At 31.1% G+C, this 26,482-nt stretch overlaps 1 protein-coding gene across 15 annotated transcripts in view; it reads right to left on the reverse strand.

The window, feature by feature from the left end:
* The window catches only part of LOC106648279 (phosphatase and actin regulator 2-like), a 79,234-nt gene that overhangs the window by 18,832 nt on the left and 33,920 nt on the right, over positions 1-26,482 (reverse strand). For 11 of the 15 annotated variants that reach the window (XM_023461111.1, XM_023461109.1, XM_023461116.1 and 8 more), the window contains 4 exons: positions 25,930-26,094; positions 25,770-25,868; positions 25,090-25,479; positions 1,425-1,652 (listed from right to left, as the gene is read on the reverse strand). In XM_023461111.1, the coding sequence (XP_023316879.1) occupies positions 1,425-1,652; positions 25,090-25,479; positions 25,770-25,868; positions 25,930-26,094 (882 nt within the window). Of the gene's footprint in view, positions 1-1,424; positions 1,653-4,196; positions 4,248-25,089; positions 25,480-25,769; positions 25,869-25,929; positions 26,095-26,482 lie in introns of all 15 variants that reach the window. The other 4 variants (XM_023461114.1, XM_023461121.1, XM_023461120.1 and 1 more) reach the window with 2 other exon arrangements.

Consider the following 26,482-nt stretch of genomic DNA (forward strand, 5'->3'; position numbering starts at 1 on the left):
CACGTTCAGAGAAGAAGCATCGGTCGAAACAACGCATGCTTGTACTATCGTATTTTCCAAGTTAAACTTTTCCTCATGTTCAGAAAAGTCTACCCTCGTCTAATAAGACTTTTTGTTTCATTTATACTCTTTATCTTCTTACTTTCTCCAAACTTATTTAATGTGATTCCCTACTACGATTAAAGCAAAAAAGAGTAGCTATGAGGGATTCGTGTGACAAAATGCTGGATTTTACATGTAAACGTTATTCACGGGTTGCCGTGAATTTAATACTTTTTGCTTCGAAATAAAGATGAAGTTTTTGATAATTTCACTGGTAATGCACATTTCGTACAAAATTATATTTGAAAAAATAATCGAAATCATTATTTCAAGTTTTATTCCTCAGATAACTTTTTTCTCACTCAATGCTCGTTATTTCTTATTTCCTGTAGACTTAACACGTCGTCGACGTTCTCATCTTCGGTCATATTGTACGTGACTGGAATCATTCACAAGTAAAATTCTACCTAGTAGTTACCGATTTATTTCTATTTCTTTTTCTTCCTTCTAAAACTCAAATAGCAAGAGGAAAATAGTTCTTTTTTCAAGTGATGTTACCTTGAAACGTTAAAAAAGTTTCATATTTGTCTATGAATTTATTGATAATATTTACGACATTTTAAAAAATTTTTTTTTGGTCAAAGCAGCAAGGAAAACATATAATGTTGAGAAATTATTATACTTTTCCATAATTATTTCAACACGCATTCTAAGTCTCAAAATTTTCAGACATTTTTTTCACTTGCGTTGTTCTTTCGTTTTGAGAATTACTAGAATAGCTTTATTTTAAATGTTATTGCATTGTATATTGGAAGCAGATAGAACAAAAAATAATTAAAGCCAGAGAAAAACTTGACTTCTTTTCATACAATCTTTAAAGCTGCATTATAGTTTTAGACTACATGACAATAATCGAAGATGTACGCTTTTAAATAGGCTTCGACATGGTTTCGCAAAAATAGGGTGACTAATCTTTTTCATTTTTATGCTAAAAAGCTCACATCTATTTAAGTAAAAAAATTCATGAGAGATTGCATGAGTAGCAAAGTTAATTTTTAAATGGTAAATATGCACAAATGACTAAATTTTGCAAATCAGTTATTTGTATCAGATACGTGTACGTTAAAATGTTTTTTTCTCAGAATTCTATACCGTTAGAAGATCCGTGTGATCTTTGGCATTGTTTAAAAATTGAAACGTAACCTTGAAACACGTTCAATATTGATTTATTTTTCTCTCCCTAGGCTAACATTCCGTACAGTAATTGGGACAAAAGCTTTACAAACGAGCTAATTAGCATCAAAAATCTGTGAAAATGACACGCGTGACACTTATCAGAGAAGCCAAAGTGAATTTCAAGTACTTTTACAAGATCTCCTCACCTGAGCGAAAATTTTTATTGTAACCGTAGGGTAAAAAAGCTGCAGGAGGCGTAATCGGCGGCGCAGAATCGCAGCTAGGTACAACATCCGGCTGCTGCTGTTGCAGTTGCATCTGCTGTTGCTGTTGTAAATGCTGATGCTTTTGACAAGTATAGCCAGGTAATTCCATAGCCCTTTTTGCAATAGCATCGCAACGCCGTCTACGCCTGCTGCCCACGCCCGAATTAGCTGAAGGCAACACGTAACTTTTAACTGGAGTTAAGTAACCAACGCCACTCATGTTGGAAAATTCGCTAGTCAATAGCGTCGTCAATGGTTATGAAATGCAAGGACCAGCCTGGGTAATCAAGATACTAAAGTACCGAGCTATCCGCTAGAGTCCGGCCAGCCGGTACTCAGGCGTACGAGTGCTCTAGGAAAGGAGAGTGTGCTGCGTCGCTCGTCTCCACTGACTGGCGGCGCTGGCCAACTCAGCTAGCCGGTACTCTCAAACTCTAATTCCAGCGACAAGATCGAGCAACTTGCGGAGCAGCAGTTTGGACTTGGAAGGCGCATGCGTGTCCACGGTATTATGCACATCCAATGTATGCAAGAGCTGTAGCCTGCATGACAGAGACTGTGCAAGCTACTCGCTACAGCTGCGCAAAGAGTAAGGCCTTTCGCTGTGACTAAATAGTAGCAGGAGCAAGATAACGCGTGGGCGATTGCTCAAGGTTCGTGTTCTATCTACGTATTCATCTCTCCCCTGCTAGTGTCCCCGACTTTCGTCCTTACTACTCCTTTATCTTTTTTTTCTATTTAAATGCCAGCGTAAAGCATTGTTTGCAATAAATAATATTTCTAAATCTGCAATGCATTGAAAAAAAGTATCTCATTGAAAAGGTAAGTGAAGGGCAGTCGAGCGTAACCGGACGAGATGATACATTTGTTAAACCTCCAATCATTTTGTTTCAAAAAAATTCTAAAAGTATGAATCATTGTCCAATCCATTTGACTGATCGGAGTTTACTTTCTTAATAAAAAAAGTTCAGTGTTAAACAAGAATCTTTGTCAAGTTACAAGAAAAATGCCTAAAGAGTAGAAATTATTTAATAATAATGCTGTACGAAGAGCGTTTCTAAAATTTTGGGCGCTTATAGTATAAGCAGAAGCAACTTTTTTGAAGATAGTAGATTTTGTATAAGAGTACTCCGAGTGAATCCAGGTAATTGAAAAGTTGCATCGAAAGAAGTTAAGGAATCATGAACTGAATAACGAACACAAGTTCTCTAAGTAACAAGTGAGAAGCATCTATTCCTGACAAATTTTTAGCATTGATAACCTTCTAACGCTTAAAATATGAATAATTACTATTTTATTTCAAATAAGTATATTGCTTGAAAATAATTCCCGGACACAATTATAAAAATACTTTAGTTAAAATTATTTTAAAATTAAATCAAATATGATTGACTCTTTAGAATTCATAAGTCAATGAAATCTGAATAGCTATACATATTTTAATTTTCCTAATTTTAATTGTTAGACTTTCAAAAGGTTCAAAAAGAGCATCTAACATAGTGATTTTATAAAATTATTTTAATCAGAGTCTTGTGTAATTGTAGCTGGGGATGTTTTTCAAAGATCGATATATTTATTAAAATTAAAATGGGAGGTGAATTTCGTTTTGTTTTTTTTGTACGATTCAAGTTGAATGGGAAAAAGGTACAATTTGAATTAATGTACAAACAGAAGGAAGAATGTGAAAATAATTGTATTTAAATAAATTATACTATCGACTACAAATCTAGAAACAAAATGAATTTTTTTTAAATTCAACTTTACTTATGTTGTTGAAAGATTTTTATAGCCACTTTACAGATATATGTGCAGATATTAAAAAATTCTTTGAGGTTAAAAGTTTCAAGGCGAGAATCAACGCAATAAAAATAGTATATTATGATACGTGTGACTTAAGCAGGCCATTATTGCACGGCACGGTTAGCACCCGAGCAAAGCGCTTAATACGATATAAATTATCGTGCAATTTGTTGTTCGGAAACTGTAGTAATTAAGGTGGTCTGTACCCCACAGAGCCGAAAAATTTGTTTTATTTATATATTTTTTTCTAAATCGAATATCGAAAAACGGCTCTATGGGAACCTTCATTTTGTTGCTCTCAATAGTTGGTAAAAATTTTAGCTCATTCCACCGACCACATATCCCGGAAAACGTGTTTGAAATTTACACCCGTTTCCTCGGCTTAAAATTTTCAAACACGTTTTCCGGGAAATCTGGTCGGTGGAATTAACTCAAAATTTTAACAGATATTCACAGCAACAAAATGAAGGTTCCCATAGAGCCGTTTTTCGATTTTCGATTTAGAAAAAAAGATATAAATTAAACAAATTTTTCGACTTTGTAGGTTAAAATATGGGGTACAGACCTCCTGTACGATTAGCATGAAACTTAAATGGATCATCACTGACTAAATTCGATTGCATAAAGTAAAATGTATTAAACTTTTCGCTTGTTACAGATAGGTCTATAAATTGGATTTAATTGCTTTTAAAATTTTGAAGAATTGCCTTCAGCAAATTGGTACGTCAACGAGTTTTCCCTTAAAATAATACTAAAATAATCATAATTGAGGAAATAATTATTCATGATTAAAAAAACGGAACAAGTAATATTTTGAAACGCTAAAGAAAGCTTTTTGATTTAAAGTAATTGAAAGTCATTTATATAAATTTAATAATATTAATGAATTTGTTAACCATTAATAACTCTTACCGTTAAATGTTGAAATAGTGTAATACGATTTTTGGGACTGATTTGCCTTACCTGAAACAAAGAGAACAAAACTTGTTAAATTTGGTCAAATAATTCTTGAGTGTTGTTATTTGATATACAAATATTATTCTTAAAAATAAATCGTGAAACGCCTGAATTTTTTAATTTTTTAATCGAGATCAAGAGTTTGTAAACTGAAATCACCGGCGAGTGAAATTTATCATTATACAATTAGGTTGGAGTATCTTCGAAAAATTCTCCTATCGTTTATTTTACCTCTCTCTCTCTCTTTGGCACCTACTTGTTATAGTAAGCGCATGTAAATCTAATCTTCATTCGTTATAACTCAAAGCTGCGCGAGAATGAAATCGTCGCCTCATCGTTTTAACGTCAGATCCCTTTGATAGCACTCGATTAAAGTCGGTTCGGCTTTTACGAGTCCACGCGTGCTATATCGATTATTCTGTGGGCGTGCGCCAATGCCGGCATTTTGATGGCTGCGGGCAGCATCGATCTTCTCAACAGCAAGCACTGCTATGAGTTACAAGTGTGATTGTAAACGCAAAAAGGGCGAAGGTTGAAATTTGTGATTTTTTTTTCTAATTCTGTGCATCACAAAATTTTTTGTTGTAGCTTATTTGTAAAATTTAACCGGAAAAAATATAAAGCAAACTTTTTAAAACACAATAAACGTGAAGGCAACCATGATTTTGTTCCATAGTCATTTCATTAATTAAAATTGTAGATCTCATTTATGAGCCCGACTTACTAAGGAAGATCCACGAGATCCACGGAAAAGCATAAAATCAAGAATAAAATTTCTTTATGATATATGATTTTGCTTTCAATGCTTGGCACTCATCAGTTATGTAATGCTTTTGGTTTTTAAAATTTTAATTTTTTCAATCACAAATGATATTCGAATTCTAGTATGGATCTAAAACATTATGATGTCGTCCAATTCTTCGTCAAAAAGTGTTATATCTTTAAAAAAAATATCCTAAAAATTTCGAAATGTTATCAATGTTCCATTCAGTATTTTGCATAGATAGTAAAGGTGGTTCAAAACGTAATGCAAAACGTTATTTATAAAGATCAAATAATACGTACATATGAACTTTATAAATGGGAACATCTTATTTTACAGGGGTAATAATCGATTCTTTAATTTGAAAATATTCAAGTTTTCGATGATATTTTCTGCGCTGAAACTTATAATTTAAAATGTTAATCATGACTTTATAAAGCCAAAAATTGCGTTATAATGATAACAGCAGTTTCAACGTCTCAATCCATATTACGGAAATAAAAATGATAGTATATTACGATTAACTTTAACGAGTTCAAACTAACTTCTATCCTCGTGTGACAATTTTCAGGGAAATATTGTTCAATTAAAAGTGTGGCGCTTTAATAACTTTATGTAGCTCCTAGATATTACAAGTTGAAATTACAAAAGAGATATGCAATTTAAAAAAATATATAAAAAATTCATAAAACTTACAATTAGTTTTGCCCAATATCGAATATTTTTTTCCCCCCACCGAAGTGATGTCCAACGACGGTTACGGTGGGATACCTGATTTCGCAGGGGCCACTGGCTGCAGAGTTTACTCTGCCTACGTCCGACAAAAAAAAGTAAAACTATCGAGTATTTTACAAAAATATTTAAATTGGATATTTAATTTTGCTGATAGTAAAGAAATTGATCATGTTCATAAGAATGAGAGAATCTAGTAGATTAGTTTTACTTTTTCAGATTAAAAATCATAATTTTATTAAAAATTTAATAGTATATTTTCTGAATAAAAAAAGAAATGTTCATTTGGAAATATTTCACAGTTTTATAATCAAGTCTGTTATGATGAAATTTATATTACATTGTAAATTTCAACTAAAACATTGTAGCACTTTCGAATAGAATACGAAAAAAATACCTTGCTAATTAGCGAATAAAAAAAGAAAACGTCAATTTCAGATTTAAAGTTAGATATGAAATTCAGTACTAAATAAAATAATTACTAATATCAAAGAATAGAGGAATGTGATTAATTTTTTTGTTCGATAGATTGATGTAATAAAGGTTTTACAAATTTTCGAAAATGTTAAAAAAGTATTCTGATTTTATTTTAAAAAAAGAGTTCCTAAGACGAGAAATATTTTTACACGATATTGTAAAGTAGACGTCCAATTTTTAACTTAGGACGAACAAGTCGACACTTGAAGGAGTAACTTCAAAAGCAACATAAGCAGTTTAAATGGCTAACAGGGGCAGGGTTTTACGCCTGAAGTTATAAGTAATATCAACAAATCTATATCCTTCAATAGAAAGTTTTATTTTTAAACTTATTAATGTTACATTTATTCCAAAAAATTAAAGAAATTAATATCTTGTTATAATCAATATAGAAAAATAGCTTTTGAATTTTTTTATTGAAGTGACATGTAATTGCAACGTTGATTTTACATAGGCAGTGGTTTTTAAAGTATTAGCAGCGGAACTTTATTACAATGAAAGAGCGAGAACTCGAACGTCAAACGCAGAATGTACCTCGTTTGTTTTCTGTCAGGAAAGTATAAATGTAGCCGCAGCAAGCAGCGTCCACAGCAAGTTGACTAACTAAAATCCAAGTCATGTGTACATGTCTGCGTGTCCATGAAAGCGCGCGTGAACATATAGTTTGATGTTTTAAGTACACATCATGCTATTTATCGTTGCCGATTCTGCGTTTTGAGTTTGATGATTGCACATGTCACCGTCCAGTATCTAACAATTTATCGCAGGTACAAAGCTTGCACAAGTATGCTTACATATACAACTATGCAATGAAGGTGAGAGAATAATTAGTGAGCTTTAATATCTCAGCAGCGTCCCACAATATTGGGTAGCCACATATTTTGGTGCCATTGAGGAGAAATATAGATGCATAATATAGGATAATGAAGAGACCTTGGAATAAAGACATACATTTTGTTGATACTTAGAGTTTAAAGAAAGTTTAACTATAATCTATTTTATACGATATTTGTCAAGTATTATTTTCTGATTCAAAGTTTCATTACAAATCTGTCTCAAGAAAAACAAATAGTTATAGTTGATACATAAAATATATAAATTGGGGAGAGCGGAGTGTGTTGGCATCGGAAGTAAGTAGGCAACACGGCATGTTGCTTTTTATCGATGACTTGGTTAGAGATAGCGTTACCACCAGTGATAGTACTTGATTATATTCAAAGAAAAACTGGTGGAAATTGGAAAATTTGTTTTGCTCTTAGTTAAAAAAGTAACCGCTACATTTATAGCTGGTAAAATTATTTGTGCAGATGCAGTTAGCAGCATAACTTGTGTACCATAGAAGCAAAAGCGAGTATACTCGCAAATTCATCGCTCGACTCAGGAATTATGCTAGTAAAAAGAGGGACGAGAGAAAAATAAAGTATCTGCAGAAGCTTTCTGTTGCCCTAGAACCCAGAATGATATCCTTCGTGGGAGAGCAAGGACGCGCACGCGCAAAATCAGGGACAGGGTTGCAAGCTATATGACGTTTCATAGCAAATTTCGAAAGTATTTTTTGGCGGTCACGAAGAAAAAGAAAATAATTTCACGTTTATGCATTGCGATTCATAAATTTCGTATTTCCATCCAAAAAAGGATAATTCGAATATTGTTTTCAAACAAATGAGCAGTATATAAAATTATCGAATGGTAATTATTATTAAACACGTCTAGCATCTAGAAAATCAATAACTGTTTCGCCCCATTAAATACATTTTCATAGCACAATTTCAAATTTATTGCTAAGTAGTTTTTTAATACAAATTTTATTTCAAGTAAATTTAACTTTTGCTTTTGCGCATTATGCAACCACTGTTTTAAATTTTTAATGTGGACTTTTCCAGTTCACTTTCGATTTTGCTTGTATAATAATTATGATACTATATAATGGCGACACTTATGTATTTAAAATCATGATTTATTGAGTGTACATGATACCTGCATGAGTGTACTTGAATGAATTGATAGTAAAATTTGATATTCAGTACATTCCATTCTATTGATTAAAATACAAAAACAATTTCGATTTCATTCGTAATTAACTTACATAATAAAACTGTAAGAATATAATTATTAATCTATACTTACTCATTAAGAAATTATTTCGAAAAGATTTTGATTACTGAATATCATTATATATTCATTTGAAATGAATCTACTGACATACGAATAATAAGCAGCTAAGTTCGAGATGCATAGCATTTTTAAAGTAAAAACGTTAAACGTGCCTGGATGCGGCTAAAGCTAGTTTGCGGTATTTAACTTAATTTTCGTTCATAAGCATCCTGCGATGCTTAAAGAAAGCATATGCCATGAGGCTAAAATCAAGAAGTTAAGTTAAATGATGATAACATCGATGTTGTTAAGCTGGAAATTAAAGATGAATATACTATGACTTCGGCTAACATTACTATTTACATTTAAAAACAAATGTTGTGTACATCAAAAAATGAAAATTATCATCACAATTGATAAAAAATAAAGTCGGGCTATATCGAATGGGCTCAAATTGTTAGAAACTTATTTTTGTGCTATTCCAACCTAAAGTAACATTTTGGTTTTGCTCAGCGGGAGTAAAATGTTACTTTAGGTGCGGGTAGCACAAAAAAGTTTATTTGCACCTATGTAGTGAAAAAAGAAAGACTCAGAGAACATGATTATCAGTCTCAACTTCGCCTTGGCTGATAAATTTCACGTGCTATGAGTTTTCACTCCCTCAGGGCAAAAAATACTATTTTATCGATTATTTTTCGAAATCAATCTATAAGTCGGAGATAATATTTGGAAAAGTACTAGTCATGTACAAAAAATTTCCTAGATTTTCTTCAAAAATTCACAATTTTCAGTTCATTTTTTGAGGAAGCATTCTGGTTTACAATTTTTTAAAAATTTATTTATTTTTTTTTGCTTTATCGAATGGCTTATACTTTGAAGAATCACCTTAGAACATTTCAGTAGAGAAATTTGAGTTTCAAGTCCGTCAAACTCTGAATTAAGAGCAACCAAATAAACGACGTTTGATGGCAAAAAAAACTTTGAATGCGTTTTTTTCGAGTTAACGTTATTTTAACTGGCTAACATCCTATATCGAAAATTCTTTAATCGATCCTTCTAAAATTTTTACTGCTTATTGTTGACACGTGTAGGGTGTGGTTAAAACCTGTATCCTTTTTTTCATTTTAAAATATAAATTTATGAACAAAATAACATTACTATTTTTTTAGTTACATTTTTCGATCTGAATCGTGTCATCCACCCAGAGGCACTTTTTTGTGCTTACAGAGATTCGATGTATTTGCGTATGTATATGAGCATTTCCGAAAAAAACTCTTCCGTTGCAAAGCTCATAAAATTGGGGAAAAAGTTCTTTTGAACGCGAGTACTGATGATTGGAAATAACTTCTGAAAGTGTTAGAAGTAAGAAAAAATGATTGTACATAAAAAATATTGATAGATATTGGCTGTATAAGAGTGTAAGTCCTTTGTCGACCAAAATCATCTCGAAAAATTCTAGAAAATAGAAGTATGATTCATTTGAAGAGTGCACGGAACGTGAAGCAGCATAAAAATGAGCAGTTTTACAGCCACTGCTCAATTGAATACTAAAAAATCGAAATGTTGAATGCACTTACTACTTAAAGAGTTGTCCTGCGACATTACTAAAATTTTGTTACTGAGTTATCTGCATTTGAAAAAGTGATTCTAAAAATAATCAACATTTATAAAAAACAATCAAAAATTGATGCATCTTTTGAAGTTGCTACTTCTTCTAAACAATAACATTTATAAAAAAGTCGTCACCGACGAATTTATTATTCAAATATGTTTGTGATTGGTTTTCATTAAATTTTGATGAAAGGTTAACTTTAAATATTTATTTCCTTATTAATAGTTACATGTTCACTTGTCACTTATTCTTTTTCATGAATCGAAACATTTGGTCCCATTGTGATTACAATAAAAGACTTCTACTGTATGTGTTGTATGTATTGTAAATGTTTGAAATAGCATAGTTATCTTCTTAGGTATGTACGTAAGGTATTTTTTTCACCGTATTTTTTCACCGTATTCATGATAATCTTGAAAAACATATTATATGACATTTTTCATCTGCTTAACCTTTGATCGGATTTGAAAGAGAAAAAGGTAAGCGCCCTCTCAACTCTATTCCTTAAAGTTCATCACTTTATTATCGATGGAGAACCCGTTGAAAGTATTTTAAAAGGGCAGTATAAGTGGGATATCAAGTTCAATAAAAAAATCTGAAATATCGTAATTGAGGTAATTTATAATAAAATCATTCATAAAAAGCATTAATTAATTAAAGACCCCTTGGAACATGGATTGTGAATTTTTTCTTGATATTTTACTATGTGTTTGTAATAATAAACTCACAGAGGTAAGTTTTTTAGGCTTAATATCGATCTTTACAAAGTAAATTTTTTCAATAATAAACCTATTACCTTTATAATATCAAATAATTTATAATTTTTTATTGTGTAAATAACTCAAAAACTAATGTAGAAAATTTGTTATCAGCAAAGGATAACAAATAGACTGTCATATTCCTCAGCCTGATGGCGGCACCAAGCACTGCGCAGGTATGCTGAATATCGATTCAATTTCTCCAGTCGTTCAGATGGTCTTATAACTTTTATAAAATTTCAAAAAAACAAATTTGATTTAAAACTTTACCTGCAGATTCTTTAATTAAACTAGTTAAGTGCTATTAAAGATAACTTTAGCTCAAAAACCAAGAATTATCATCAGCAGTACTTTGGTTTGTTAATAGAATGATCCTCATGACTTTAAGCTGCTCATCTCAAATATACCAGTTAGACTTTATTTAAGTTTTTATCTTTTACGTACTTTTGTTCTTTTGATAACTATACCATCAAAGCAAAATATGGAGCGGATTCAGTCTTTGTCAAATCATGGACTTCGAAAGTAGAAAAAAATTGTTGGTCTTGTATGTAATCTAATGTTTGAACGACTTAGTCAAGTAATTCTATGACTATTTGCTTTTTTCACCAAGTTTGATGTAATACCATCAAAATTGGTTTATTTTTTTTTTTTTTTTTTTAATAGCACTTGGTTTTATTAAGGGGACACGCCAGTGTTAAAAGCTGAAATGATTAATAAGTGTAAAATAATGCATCAATCAAGTTTCAAATAATATAGAAATTATCCATGTTTTTTTGCTTAATTTTGAATGCGAAAAATTATCATAGATCCACAGCATATGAATTTATAGGTCGAGACCACTAAAACAAGTTTTCAGCTTCGATAAATACTTACCACTGGATGCTAAAGTGAGTTTTTAATCAATTTTTATAGTTGACGGATTAAACTCTTTGTAAAAGTATTCTCCTCCACTTAAGGGGACGCACCAGTGTTAATGCTTATAAATGACAAACATGAAAATTAAGGATTACTATTGAAATTTTTTGTTTCTGATGTTAAAATATGTTTTTATGGGTCCTTTTACAACAAAAAATATGTGTCTACCCCAGCGGAATTTTTTTCTAAAATAAAGTGCATAATAATGTTGTAAACTGTAATAAAAAGTAAATAAGTGTAAAAAAATGTAAGATTACTAACGATTTCGGACATGTGATACGTTTTTCTACACTTATTTACTTTTTATTACAGTTTATTACTTCTGTTTACCCATAATTAGAGAGATGAAAACTCTATGAATTCAAGCTCATAAAAGTTACATGGAAAAAGTAAAAAAGTGTAAAAAAACATAAAATTCGGTAATAATAATTTTGAATGTTACAATTTTCATTTATGAGTTTAAATTCCAGTCAAGCCCGCATGTGATTAAATTGACCGCAGCAAGTGATTTTCGTGAAAAAAATGAACTTACTCTAATACAGCAGAAAGCCTTAAAAAATCATCATAGTTGTACTGGGGAGTACTAAGATGACTGAATTTGGTTTATTTACATATCCATCATAATTTGTCTTCATTTATTCATAAAAATTAATACATTTTTTTTCTCAATTTTCCATGAATTTTCACGATAAAAAAGCCGAACTTTCGATTTTTTTCGATGACGATAATTTCTGCGGCTTAAACAAGTACTTTTATTTGATTCTACGGAAAAATCCCTAACTTTCTGTACGTTTAGAAAAAAAAACTATATCATTAGCTCGTTTGCGAGCGACTGTTCAATAATTTTGGGTGATTTTAAATGAAAAAAAAACGGTAAAGTGCAATTTCATCACTGAAAATAATTTCTCAGAAAAAAACCGATACAACCATTTAATTGTGCGGAAAACATCTCACACCTTGACGTGTTTAAATAATTTCCCAGATTTTTTTACGCGTTTCCTCGGTGGTTAAAATGGCATTTTTCCAAAATTTTAGCCAAAAAAGCAGGAAAAAGGTCGATTTTCACCCCTAAAATGCAGGGTAATCGCTAATCTGGTATTACCAATCGATTCTACGACAAAAAATACATAAGAAAATGTATTGATTGAATTAATTTTAGTCATACAGAAAAACTGACAGGCTTGGTTCGATTTTAAAATCTACCCAAAATTTTGACCCACGGTTTTAAACTTTGAAAATATATCGAAACCTGTTCCCGTTACTTTTTTGACTTCCTGAGCACGGTTTTTTTCATTTGAAACCTTGAACTTTCAGCTCAGCCTTCAGCCCCCGTGATTTAAAAAAATTTTTTCAAAACGGCCCGGTCTAATAAGCATTTGAATGTATACAATTTCAGTCTTTTTAGATTTTTGTACATTTATAGCCATGAAAATGTTCCTATGACATTTTTCAAAATTCTGTTACACTTAAGTGGAGGAGAATACTTTTACAAAGAATTTAAGTCGTCAACCATAAAAATTGGTTAAAAACTCACTTTAGCATCCTGCGGTAAGTATTTATCGAAGCTGAAAACATGTTTTAGTGGTCTCGACCTATAAATTGATATGCTATGGGTCTATTATGATTTTTTATATTCAAACTTGAGCAAAAAAACATGGATAATTTCTATATTTGTTGAAACTTGATTGATGCATTATTTTACACTCATTAGTCATTTCAGGTTTTAACACTGGTGTGTCCCCTTAAGTATAAATAAAAACTTTTCATGGACGTTAATTTATTGGTTGAAAATGGTGACAAGTTTTAAAATCTAGTTGTCAGTAATTGCTTTTAAACGTGAAGTGTCGTAATCATTCAATGTAACAAAATGGTTATATTATTATCTCCACAATGTACATGCGAATGTCGATGATTGACTAATACTTTAGAAGATTACGTTTTTATCGTCTTAAAATGTTGCAAAAAAAGTAGTTTTTTAGTAAAACTCTATCTAGAGAGTTTACTTTGAAGTATAGTTACGCATAGTAGATTTTATTTTTAATTGAATTTTATGATTTAAAATCTATAAAAAATGACTTGACCAAAATAAAAAAGAATTACAAGTTGAAAATAATATGAGTGTAACACATAAATAGAAAGATAAACAAACCTTGAACGAGCTGATTCAGGCTGGAACCTTTGAAACACGTGCAGCCCATAATAAATCCCATCATCAGAATACCTTTTATCCGTTGAATGGATTATGATTTTGGTAGAAAATGGTCACTATCAGGGAAAAGAGTGGTGACTATGTTCATTGTGGGAATTTCCACAATGAACTTTTCAAACTATACCAACAACATCATTGGACATCTAATTGTTAAACCTAGTATCAACGTATATCTATCACGTATTATTTTGCTATCTTAGTTGATTAAGTAGTTTTCAAGCTGTCTACACATACACTTTGATAAGATGCTTTTGACTAACATTGTAGCACTTTCGAGCAGAAAACAAAGAAAACATAATTTTTAAGATGCTTTTAATTTTAAAAGCGCATGTTCACTGTAATCATTTTATCGATAATTTCCCTATTATATGGACAATAGCTTTATTTTAATTTTTAAATTAACTTATTCTGTCATATTTTTAACACTAAATCAATTGATAACGTTTAAGTTTTTATTTCGTGTTCCTGCAGCAGTGCATCTATCTAAAGGTAAATAATCCGATTTTGTGCTAGGTTATTGTGGGCCAATACTGATGTCAATGCTGCCAGTACTGGCATTTAGCGAGAATCAATACAGACAAAGAGTGGAAATGATAACAAATTTCCAGTACTAAGTCCAAATACTGATGCAGTACCACGCCAGTATTTCAAATATATTCTTACGACAATAAAGAAATTAACTTTTCATGAACATATTTAATACATATTTTATCTTTTCATTAAAATGTTAATATAAAACAATTAAAAAAAATTAATTAAATAATTCACGTAGAAATTCACGCAATTTTTCCAACTGTGGACAATTAATTTCTGAAGAAAATGAGACGTCGCTGACCAAAATCAAATCAAATAAAAATTGAATAAATTCATTGAACTTGAGTACATTTTTCAAAAACTGCTATATTGTTGTTAATAATTTAGTATTTAGTACAATAAAATTTTTTCTTATTCTTGCCAAAGTATATTATCAATACATATTAATATTATCATCACTGCGTACTTAAGAAACGTTATAAACCATATCAGTTAAAATCTGATTCTAGTGTAAAAGTAATAGCCGTAATAGCCTTAAGCTAATTTTCCTAGAATAATATTTGCAAAGTTTGGTCTGAGTAGTGTTATATATATTGACGAAAACGTGGTTTTTTAAGAATTTTAGAGAAGCGAATTGATGAAATGCCTGCCTCAAAAGCAGCTGCGTTTCAGCGAAATGGAACAATTTTTGAAATCTGACAAAACATATTAGAATCGTGAGAATAAAACCTATCTAAAGCTGTATTTACAACTTTTCTATAGCCGATTATACTAAGCCGGTTAAAAAAAAAAAAAAAAACAATTTTTTCTCGCAATACGCGACAACTACTATTTTGGCACAAAATTGCCTATAACTTCCAAAATAAGACTAAAATCTTAATTGTGATACAAGATTCTGAAAGATCATAAAATGTTGCATTATAATACGTGTTTTCATTATTTTCAACTTTTTTTGGGTGAACCAGAGAATATTATAGAATAAAAGAAGTATTTTACAATGTTATATTTAAATAGAAAATCAAAAAGCTTGTTGAGTGAGTGACCTCTAAAACTTAAAATTAAGAGCTTCAAATAAAACGATACAGTATATAATGGCTGATGCCTCTTTAAAAGTTTCAAAGAATGAAAAAAATACTTCCTTTAAAATTTGGGCTCATTCAAAAAATTTCTACCCGTGCCCTAAAGCAATTTTTTTATTCTTTTAAATTTACAATCCACAACAAAATTTTTGTAATACAAAATTTCATCGAGATTTTGTCAATTTTCAAATATGAATGGGTTCGAGTCAATATCGAGTTTCCAGTAGTATTTGAGTGCAATACTGAAAATCACTGAAGAAATCGATTGTTCGAACATGTACGTGGAGTACAGTAATTTGTTTATCATACACCATCGTGGTACTTTCAATCAGGGTTCAGTCACACTTTCAAATCGGTCTACAATGTGTAAAAAATCGTAGAGAGCACTATAAAGGGTAAATATCAATCGATCCTTCATCAAATGCGATTAGAAAATGCAATGTATCATATAAGTCGTTCAAAATTAGTTTTGCGGAAACGTAAAAACAGATAGAACTTCTAAGTATAGCTTTTCTACAATTATAACAGATGTTAAGGAGGCTCTACATGTTTGTTACATCTTTAAAATGAGATTCCAAAAAAAAAACATGTGGTTGACGATCAAACTTTCGAGATAAAGAAGTTTAAAAATGGCGATTTTAACACGGGCGCTCTTATGGGACGCGGTATTATATTGTTCATAACTAATTTAAAAGATCAACCATCTTAATAAAAAATATATTATTCTGAAAGAGAAAGTTCCAAGCTTTCGATTGGTATGTTAAAAATTACCCCTTAACGAACTAACTAATGAGTAATTAAACAAAATCATTGATTTCGAATAGTGCGAGCGGTTGTCTGCCTAATGCAAGAAAGAGACAGACAGATGCCTCGCTGTACTATTGTTATGATTGGTGTAGAGCCTCCTTAAATGGAATACGAACGAGTTTTTAACTCCTGATTGAAAAAGGTGTGCATACGTTTATTTAAAAAAATTTATATTTTACAGTTATATTATTTTAATGCCGAGGACAATATATATTCAATTAAAAAAATTATGAATTGTAAAGAAATTCAGAACTGTTTCTGCGCATGAGCGAATTTTGGAAGGGACCAAAGAGTAAGTGACCAATGTGGCGTGAAAATAAATTCTTAATCTTATTTACAAAATCTTATTTTGAATGATAAATCACTTTAAATGATTTGAAATAATTTTTGCTTGTTTGTCTCAATTAAACTTCATTTAATGGATGTTAATTGAATCGACGATTTTTGCAAAGCACCATACATTTTTTAAATATGCATCTTTTATGCCTTCACTTTGATTGAGAACTTTTCAAAATGAGTATGAATGAAATGTAATAAATATATATGATGGAAGTAGACACCAAAATCTGGGATATGCTCGCAAAACCAGAATGCATATGTGTTATATAATATTTGAGCAGCCTCGATCTAGAAATCAACTTTTTTTTAGTAGTTGTATTGGACTATCCACGCTTTCATATTAAACTTACTACTTTTATATTCGATTGTTACATTTACTAGCATGTGAATAATTTTTCGTTTGTTTGCTGAGAAATTGTTTATTTTTTAATAAAAAAATCAACGATGCAAGCTTTTTATATATTATGAAGTATCAAAAAATTTTAAAAATGTGGCGTCGTTATACGATTCCATAGAAATAATTTCCCCAATTAAATGCTTATAAAAATTACATTAAATAGCCAAGAAACGGTTTAGTTGTGAATTGCAGTTACGAATGAAATTCGTTTCTAGCATTAAGAAACTAAAAAAAAAATATTTTTACGATGAAATTTTTACATGAATGAAATAACTTGATTTGATACAATATTAACCTATAAAGATAATATAGAGAAATATTTTTTTAGCACACTTGTGAGTAGAAACCTCCTTATTTAAACTGAAGGTTATCAGAATTGGTAACACGTTTTTCTTCAGTTATTTTTCAATGAAAATATATGATTCCAAGCAGGATAGAACATTTATATAATATTATACAATTTTTCTTTACGTGGATTCTTATTATTAAAAAGTGATGGAAAAGTGAAACAGCTTAAAACACCTTCCGATTGGTCAATTTATTTTTCTTCTGAATAAAAACAGGATATAGTAATATCTACAGTCGAAATAGTAACTACTTAAAAACACGACTAAACAATTGACAAGTGTGAAGCGCGTGTATAAGGTACTAGTAAATTAAATTTTAAAATATCTAAAAATATACATTATCTGAAATATACATTTAATAATTATTTACAAACGCGTAAAAAAATTTAACGACAATAGAATAAAGAAGTAGTAAACTATGAATGGGTGCAATGCACCTTAAGTACTTTAAGTCACTAACAAGCTTATCGGACGTCAACCTCGTTAAAAAACCCCTATATTGCGTATTTGAAGTGACCAAAATGTGAAGTAACAAGCAACTTTCAGGCTATAATTTGAGAATATTATTGCTAAAAAACTTAAGTATTGTAAAAATGTTTACAAAATATAATCCACTCTTATACTATCCGTCGAAATTTTACTGAATTTTTGATTATAGTAATAAATTGAGATTAAAGTTAAATAATAATAATGTGTACAATTTGTGATAAAAGAAAGATTAATTACAACATTTTAGGATCTTTATCAATTTCTATTTAATGTACTACTTTTACATATAAAACTTTTATAACAATTTCATAATATTTCAAGGAGTATTAGTTGCATTTAAAAAGTATATGTTTTTTCTTGATTGAAACTATTGAAAATTTGCTCTTTTTCTTTTAAATTGATACATCTGTATTAATTGATTAAAAAATGAGAACGTTTACTTTAATTTCCCAGAAATTCATGGTGCCTCATAAATGAACGATTTGTTTGTTAAAAAACATGATCGAAATTTTCCTTGAAACATTAAAAAAAATGATGAAACTCGTAAAAAATGTATACGCAATCGAAGTACAACGACAATTTCATCAAATTTTGTGTCGTTTAAAAAATAATATATGATTCTGACATCCAAAAGATAGTTGCAAGACTGTGGTTGGATAATATTGTATTATTTTTATTTTTAATAAATTAATTCTTGTTTTAAAAATGTGATTTATCATGTGAATTATAGTCGTACTTACAAGGAGATCTTCTCACCTTCGGGTCAAGGATCTTTACCAAAATTTTTGTGGGGTCTCCAGGAATCTAATAATAAAGCTTCCTATGCTTAGTTTTATTGAATGGACATTAGGGCCCATTTTAAAAGGGGTTATCTATTTTAATTGAAAATCTTTGAGATTTTCTATATCAAGTTAGGAGCACTGCAACAAAAAAATGCACCAATTAAAAGTTTTGAAATTTTTTAAAGAATTTTTCTGAATTTTTCAGAATTTTTCGAATCGTCCATTACCCTTTTTAGAGGTTTCTGAATTTTGCAAGAAAAGCATCAAATTAGGGTCTCTGAAAAAGGGTAATGGACGGTTCAAAAAATTCAGACAGATTCTTTGAAAAATTTTAAAACTTTTGATCGGTGCATTTTTTTGTTTAAGTGATCCCAACTTGATATAGAAAATCTCAAAGATTTTTAATTAAAATAGAAAACCCTTTTTAAAATGGGCCCTAAGGGCCATTCAATAAAACTAAGCATAGGGAGCTTTATTATTAGGTTCCTGGAGACCCCCAAAAAATTTTGGTAAAGATCCGTGACCCGAAGGTGAAAAGGTCTCCTTGTTAGTCGGACAGATCATATTATTATTTATCAAAAAGTCTGTTATTAAAAATTCGGAATTTTTATAAACTATTATATAATTAATGCTATTACAAGTTTTTTAAAGCAAGGTTAAGATTCAATTAACACATTCCATACTACTGATGTTTGCGTTTTATTTGGAGGCTTTTATAATTCTTGGCACAAGTTTAAGTATTTATAAGTGAACATATAGAAAATGAATCTTAACGAATAAACTGTTACAAGATATATATATTTAAATTATTGGAAAATACCTAGATTTATGATTTTAATTTTTAACATTAGTAAAGAATTTTAGTTTTCAACGCAGTTAATAGAATCAACTTTTTAAAGCCTCACGCATGCTATATTTTCATCGATTACATATTAATTAACCAAAATCAAACTACTGAGTTTACTACAGTTGAACTAGTTTGAAACACCATGAAGTAAGTACAAATTATGAGGCGGTAGAGTCAATAGTATGTGCATATCGGTTAGATAACTTTTGGCTAGCAAGGTTCAGCTCATTACTTATATGCGCGAACTGCTGCAGAATCATACATCTATTTTTAATTAAAATTTTTTATGTCTCATTATCGCAAACATTGCACATCACTCAAATACAAAATCAAACGTTCAAACACTAATGAAGAAATGTATGATTAGTGGGTCAGATTGATTATAAAAAATAATTGGGCACACCTTTACGTCGACGTCGTATAAAACACCACTGCAGCATGTAACATGACACTTCACTTCCACTGATGCATATGTTAAATGTCGGCTCTTGTTACCAAGGCGCATCTGGTTCAACAACCTAATTATTATTTGTTTTACAACTGATTTTTTTCACTTCACTAGGTATCGCAATCGCTTAATGAAATTCTAGGCCTAGGTAATAATAATACCGGTCCGTGTAGCCTCCACAGCATCACAACACGTTATACACGCAAACTGACAAATTAAAAAACATCAGAAGTAGTATCAATGATAATAAATAAGTCGTCTTGCTCGTCTAGGTTAGGGTTATGTTGGGTACGTCCAGTCTTGAAGAATACTTTGCAAACGCAGCTAAACTTGCATACGAGTCAGCTGATATATAATTTATATATTTTTAAGCAGAAAAGCTCTTTACTCACGCGGCCTGGTGCACAAGTTTACTTTATCTCGCTTATGTGTACATACACGTATAATTTCTGAGAAACTAATGTATATTTACATGTGTGTGTGTGTGTGTGTGTGTGTGTGTGTGTGTGTGTGTGAGCGTCAATGTGTAAGTGAGTGAGTGTGCATAGGTCGCGCACACGAGTTGCCGTTGTTATAGTTTTTATCGAGGAGAAGGAGGTGGCAGCGGAGGAAGAGAAGGGAGGTTTGTTATTTATGCACACATACTGATTCACTGCTGAGAGTGTGTATACGCGAAGACACATTTAAAATTATGTACATATGTATACTGCGCTGCGTCAAATGAATGTATATACATGCGCAGTTAGCTAAGCTCGAGGTCGAGCTTGCAACTGCTGCTGGTGCTGCTGACTCGGATCGTCGCGACACCGACGCCACCTTCGACCGGTTTTCTCCCTCTACGACACTGTGAACTTTGCAGAGCGGAGCGCCCGCGCGAATATTCTCTATAACGTGTGCACACCCTGCAAACCCGCGCAAATGTATACTATATGTATACACAAGTATGACTGACGGTGAAATTGAACTCTACTGTTTTGCACTTACTAACCATTCAGTGTTTCTAATGATTCTAAGGACGAGTCTTTGTAGTTTATATCCTATTCCTACTTTTGCGGAAAATGATTTAATTACCATAACAGGTATAGATATATTTTCTTTGAAAACTTACAGTTTCAATGATATCGCAAAACTGACCAACCTTTTTTTCATTATTAATATTGCTAGCTTAATGATAAATAAGCTATTTTTTAAATAACATCACCTGGGTAGTATTGTTTACTACAAAGTGTGTAATTTCAGAAAAAACATTACATTATTCCAATTTTTTTCAAAAAAAAATATTAACATGCATTTTTTATTAATTTTGATGCTTTCGTCCCGGTGGCCAAAACGAAAAAGTTAATTTCTGCTGGGGGATTCATGAAAAATAGTATACGCACCTATGAAGCGAAAGAGAAAGCCGAAGCCGAAGCCTCGGCTTCGCCTTGAACGATAATTACACGTGCTCTGAGGCTTTACAGTTTTTCGCTCCCTAGGGACGTAATATACAATTTTCCACTGAGATCCAGTTTGTTGCTGCGCCCCTATTTCGTTTATTTTGTGTTAATTTTTTTGGGCGTTACTGTATTCAAGGAAAATTTTTCGAAATTGAGCAAAAAATGAGAAAAAAAAACTATTTTGAAAAGAGGCAGAAAAAATCGAGGAGTGCGTGTCGCGCTCTGAATGGCAACTATGGCAGACGAGAGCAGCATCACTCCACGCTCCTCATATACACGAGAATCGCGATTTGGGGATCCGTGTATTAAATTCAAAACGTTTGCCATCGTCATATTCTGATGAAAATGTACAATAAAAATTTGCAATAAAGTTAATGATCTTAAATGATAATATTTATCTATTCGAAAAACAAAATTTTGTAAAATTCATAGAATACGTGATATTGTAAGGTTCGTATAGAATTTGATCGAGACGGCCGGGCAAGTAGAGCCATACGTAAAGTTAAGTTTACTATGATTCTTACCTTTAATATTATCAATTATTGAATTATTGTATTACGAAGTTTACAGTGTGTTTATCGTTTGAAAAATGAAAATTTCGAATATTTGTCGCAATATTAATAATTTCACAAATTTAAAAAAGAAAGAATTTTAGAGTTAGGCTCAAACTATAAGGATCAGACTGTCATACTTGCCCCTATTTATACTTTTGAAAAAAGTATTACACGGTTTCAAATTATTCTATCGCAAACATATCAGTGGGCTAACAATTTAAAAAATTAAAATGTTAGTTTGACAAATACTTGACTTGAGTTTCAAAATTTCTGGTGCTTCAAGCGAGCTACCCAGATTATCTATATGTGCCCATCTTACGCGAGCTTTTTTGTAGTGAATTCTCTAAGAAAGTTGTTGTTACCAGAAAATTTTCGAAAATCGTTCAAAAACCGGTACATACTAATGTACACAGATGAGAAACGTATATTTTTACGCTAATAGTTTTTTTGCGTTATTTCTCATTGTGGAGCTTTTTCGTCATTTCTCGGTCGATGGGTCAGTGGTTAGCATGATAGTTACGGAAACATCACCGCTCAAGGGGTCGTAGGTTCGATTCTTGGCGAGTACATTTTCGGACTTTTCCCTAAAGGTATTCGGCGGAAAGAGTACCTACAGGCTCTGCTGTCTCGGGGGCGGGTTTTTCCCTACAGGTGTACCTAAAGTGCGAATCCACTGGTATCCCGTACACTGGTACAAGGTTTTTCCTTGCCCCTCAGGTCCTGTGACCTGAGCGAATGCGAGGCAGTTGTGGGGATTTAAAGGCCTAACTAAGAAAGTTGGCCCGACTTTAGGTCCTTCTGAAGGGGCTGCCTGGTGCCATATCCACAAAAAAAAAAAAATTTGTCAATGCAACGTACAATATTTGTCTCTCACTTTCCATAAGCCACCAAAAGTTAAGTGAAATGGTATTAAAAGATGTCATAACTTGTATTGACTCTATATGACAATGCCTAGGCGTAACCCCATATTTTTCATAAGAATCGTTTATTTCAGGTGAGGAATTACGAAAAATTTACACGTAGAGTAACCGCACCAGTGAATGACCGAGTTGTTTTTTAAGTTTTGAAGAATAGGAAAAATTTAATGATTGCACCTAAAAAAAACATCTGAAAAATTTTTAGATATTTTTACGGTTATATCGATTTCTCGATAAGCTACGATCATACCATGAAGATTAGAGCTCATATACTGGAAATCATCATCCTTACTAGGAATTTTTAGATAAAATTTAGCTCAAAAAAAACATAATAAGAGGGAATGTGAATGTATGAAAATCTCATTAGCAGTTTTATTCGTTTCCATTTTATTGATCATGCGAAAGGTATATATAATTTAACTTGATTCGATAAATATTTTATATCAATGCAAATGTATTACGTTATGTGATAAGCTGTTAGCAAAAACATAAAACAATAAACGATAACAATAATTTAACATAAATCACTCTATCAATTCGATATTTCAAAGAATGACTCAATATAAGCATGTAAAATTGTAAGCATTAATTTGACTATTTTATTGTTATAATGTTAATGATATTAATTTAATAATATTAATAAAAAGAAAAATGTTTCTGTAAAAGTTTAGTCTGCATAATGTAAAATTGTTCAGAATGATTCTCGTCACTTATTTTCAATTTTCAACACGAGCTCTTTTTTAAATGTCAATAACTGAAATATTGTATCATTGAACAACAAGAAAATTTCAAAAAATATAGAAAAAATATTTTCAGCTAAGCTTGCACAAAAATAATAAACATATAAAAATTTCTGCTCTACTGATTTAGCTTGAGAGAAAAAAACTATCTGTCCAGTAAGCAGCTTTTAATTTCTCGTTGTTGTATACTGCGCAATTAGATATTGGTGAATTAAAATACTGAGATCTACAATTTTGGGAGTGCTTGCACTTATATAGATATAAAAAATAGTAATATAATTAGTTTTAGCAAATGAAAAGACAGCAGTCCATGAAGAGTTACGTATAATTCGTTGTTATATCAATCATTGCATCTTCGCATGATTATAATCAATCAAATTATGTTAGTTTCGTTAAACTATGTACGCTTAAGCGACCAAAAATGTGCTTTTACTTGTTTCTGATTTTGTTTCTGATCTTGTAAGCATCTCAAGAGATTAACATCAAATGTTGTATATCCAGTTTTCGAGCATTTAATTGAGTGTTTATAAGAACCTAAAAAGTTCTCTATTTTGAATCTGAAGATATTTGTATTAATGTTCATTACGAGCAAAGTTGAAAGAATTCAAAGAATTTCACGAAGGTTTTCGTACTTAAAACTTAATTTCTTGCAGTAAAATTTTTTCAAAGTATTGAACAATTATAATGGCTATCTTGTAGTATAGCGATAAACATTGTCAATCTTAGTTCAATTAAAAATATGTATACAATTTTAATTAATAATGCATTAATTATTGTTGAAGTTTTTTAAAAGAAAATTAACGAAAAAACGGCAATGTGTTTTGTCTCATTCTCACGCTTTAATTAAGGGCGAATGGGGGGAGGGCGGGCTTACATGTTTTTGTTTTGTATTTTATGATTAATTCAGTAGTTTGCAAGAGTGTCAGTTTGCAAGATAGACAACCGTCTCAGTTCCGTATAGTATTTTTCATCATCGAGTGCAGGAAGTCGATTTTAAGATTTTCCCGCACGCTGTGATGAAAAATACATTTTTATAATACTGTGGACATTCAACTCTAAGCACTCGATATATTTAAGATGTCTCTCATAGAATTATGTCATTGAATAAGTTAATTTAGTTCTATGTGGCCTCACTTTGTTTAATGGGCTATTGGTCACGCTCACTACCTGAAACTAAGCCTATTATTAACATTTACTTACAGTGTACACTTGATTTATTAAAAATGATAAAAAATTAATAACAAATTTTATTCATTTGTGTAACCATTCAAAGAATATCGTATGCTTAATATATATGTAAAGCAGACTGCATGTCTGATTGTCCTTTATGATCTTAAAAACTATCCATCCAGTACTTTCAAATGGGATATTGGAATAAACAATTTTTTGTTCACTTTCGTAGCCTCATGTTGTATATTAGACATATTATAAGTAAAAAGTAATAAAAATTAGGCCAACGATCAGTCCTTACTCAAATGGAAATTTTCAGTACATTTTCAATTCGTCATATCGTATATAATCACAATAAAAACAAAAATACCCCATTACATTAAAATTTGAAACGAAACTAACCTTGAGAATTGCCGTTGAGTTGCTGATTTGACGATGGCAATTGAGGTATGCCAGGATACATCGGCGACGGATGCGGCGAACCTCGATTACTGCCTGGTTGATTGTTGACATTAGTAGACATCGACATTATCGACTGAGGTTGCAATTGAGATTGTTGCGATGTGGGTGTCGATGCAGGTGTATTATTGCCACCCATGCTCGACTGCTGTTGTTGCTGCTGTTGCAAGTGCTGTTGAAGTTGCTGATGTTGATGCTGTAATTGTTGCTGCAATTGCTGTTGCAATTGTTCACGATGCATCTGCTGTTGCTGTTGCAACTGCTCACGCTGCATTTGCTGTTGCTGTTGAGGCGTTGGTGGTTTATGCGGTACGATTGCCTCATTTGTCGAGCCTATGGTAAAAATTAATGTAGTTTATAAAATACTTATAGTTATATATTGACTGTATAAAATATATACACATTTATATAAATTTAAAAATTCAATTTAAATAGAAAAAATATTATTCGTGTCTTCAGCTGACAAGTGAGCAATTCTGTCACACAAATTACTAAACTTATGTGAGACGCTCCACGTATTACAAGGTTTTATTGCTGATAATAAGTACTACTTTTTGATGAAACAACTAATCAACTAATAAAAAAACATTTATTTTAGTGCATAAAAATATTGATGAACTTACTATTTTCTGGTATAGGAGATGTAGGACTTTCTGGTAATAAAATTCCTTTTTGTACAAGCTCATCTCTATTTGCTCGAACTGAAATTTTTCTTTCGAGAGCTAAAAATTGAGAATGAATTATGAAATTGACATTAAATTATATTGTTTTTAAATTACTCACATCTTGAAGCAGCTTCAAATTTTTCTGATTTTTTTTTTCGTTTCCATTTCCAAGGTTTGAAGAGTTTTCCGAGAGCTGAAAACTTACTCTTTCTTTCGAGAGGTGGCGTCCTTGTACCAGATCCCAAACTATTTGTTCGTAGGGTAGCACCATTTTGTTTTTTAGCTAAAATAAAGAAAAATCAATAAGTTATTGGTACATCAAGATGATGAAATATATTTTGATATATCATTATTCCAAAACTAAACATGATGTTAAAGTAAAATTACAGAGGCCTAGCTTATTACAGTTTTGTGGTTAAAGCATGTCAAAAGATCAATACCTTGAAAAGCACACTTCATGAACATATGAATTATATCGTTCAAATTTTAAAAATGCTGAATATTTAAATTATATTTTGTTGTATTCAAACTCTATTTATTTTTATTTACAATCACAAGTACTATAACAGCAAACTTGTGTTAAAATTTCAAATTAATTAAACTTTGGCATTTTGAAATACAATTTGAAAACTTAAAATGAAGTTTTCCGTCTCACAAAGCAATTGAAATAT

Source organism: Trichogramma pretiosum, unplaced genomic scaffold (assembly GCF_000599845.2).
Source record: "Trichogramma pretiosum strain Unisexual culture from Peru unplaced genomic scaffold, Tpre_2.0 scaffold34, whole genome shotgun sequence".
In the NCBI taxonomy this organism is placed as follows: domain Eukaryota; kingdom Metazoa; phylum Arthropoda; class Insecta; order Hymenoptera; family Trichogrammatidae; genus Trichogramma; species Trichogramma pretiosum.